The 1,242-nt window shown below is 35.1% G+C and overlaps 1 protein-coding gene across 1 annotated transcript in view; it reads left to right on the plus strand.

Moving 5' to 3' along the window:
• The first annotated feature begins 211 nt into the window (after positions 1-211).
• The window catches only part of LOC121173874 (protein MAIN-LIKE 1-like), a 6,088-nt gene continuing 5,057 nt past the window's right edge, over positions 212-1,242 (plus strand). The window contains exon 1 of the mRNA XM_041011404.1: positions 212-610. Within this exon, the coding sequence (XP_040867338.1) occupies positions 253-610 (358 nt within the window). The 5' untranslated portion in view covers positions 212-252. The remainder of the gene's footprint in view (positions 611-1,242) is intronic.

A 1,242-nucleotide genomic window follows, 5' to 3' on the forward strand; every position in this document is an offset into this window, starting at 1 on the left:
TATTTTTTTTAAAAAAAATTTGCATGTAATTTATTTTATTTACGGAATAGATTTAAATAAATTTTTTATATATTTAAATTTTGTTATATATTTAAATAAATTCTTTATATATTTTGTTATTTGTTAAAATTTAAATTGTGTGGGATATATAATTAATTATTTTATTGTAAATGTAGTTAGTTTTATTTCTTTATAACTAATGTATAAATTATTATGTGAATTTATTGTATTTTTTTTTTTTTTGCAGTATCAATGGCATCTTCGTCATCATCTTCATCAAATATTAAAATTAAGTCTGGTCCGATTGATGGAGACGTACTATGGATGCAAGCTAAACATGTTTCAGAACATGTTTGGAACGGGAAAGAAGACCGCAAATTACACATAAGACGAGCGGTCCCCACGTATCAAGGGGAAGAAGAAATTCCAGAGGAAATTATTCCTCTTCGTGGACAATGCGGTTTTTATTGGATAATCAAGATGGGCTATTTAAAAATAAATGCTTCATTAATTACTGCTTTGATTGAAAGATGGAGGCCCGAAACACATACCTTTCACATGAGATGTGGGGAGTGTACGATTACTCTTCAAGATGTCTCAGTATTATTAGGTATGCGTGTTGACGGGGCACCATTAATTGGTCAAACGAATCTTGATTGGGCTGAATTGTGTGAAGAATTATTGGGAGTCAGACCATAGGAAGGTGAACTCCAAGGCAGTGTCGTTAGATTAAGCTGGCTGGCTCATCATTTTTCACACATCAATAACCATGACGGGAACGTAGAACAATTACAAAGGTTTACCCGTGCATGGATTCTTAGGTTCATAGGAGGAGTCCTATTTGTTGATAAAAGCAGCAGCAAAGTTTCCCTACGGTACCTACAATTTTTACGGGACTTTGACCAGTGCAGCACTTATGCATGGGGACCTGCCGTGCTTGCCTATTTATATAGAGAGATGTGCAGCGCCACCGATTACAAAATAAAATCAATCGGAGGCATGTGCATCTTAATCCAAATCTGGGCATGGGAACGATGCACGACTTTGGCTCTAAAGAGGACTCCTCCCGTGATCCAAAATAAGCCACTCGGACACAGGTTAGTTGTTTTAAAATTAAGATTTCATTTAAATAGGTCTAATAATGTAACGCGTGTCCATTGATGATTTCATATTTTTGTTAGGTGGTTGCGACATGGAAATCAGCATATTGGGAATGATGATCTGATTGTATTTCGTCGCAAG

The sequence above is a fragment of the Glycine max genome, chromosome 1 (genome assembly GCF_000004515.6).
Source record: "Glycine max cultivar Williams 82 chromosome 1, Glycine_max_v4.0, whole genome shotgun sequence".
NCBI classification, from domain to species: Eukaryota; Viridiplantae; Streptophyta; class Magnoliopsida; order Fabales; family Fabaceae; genus Glycine; species Glycine max.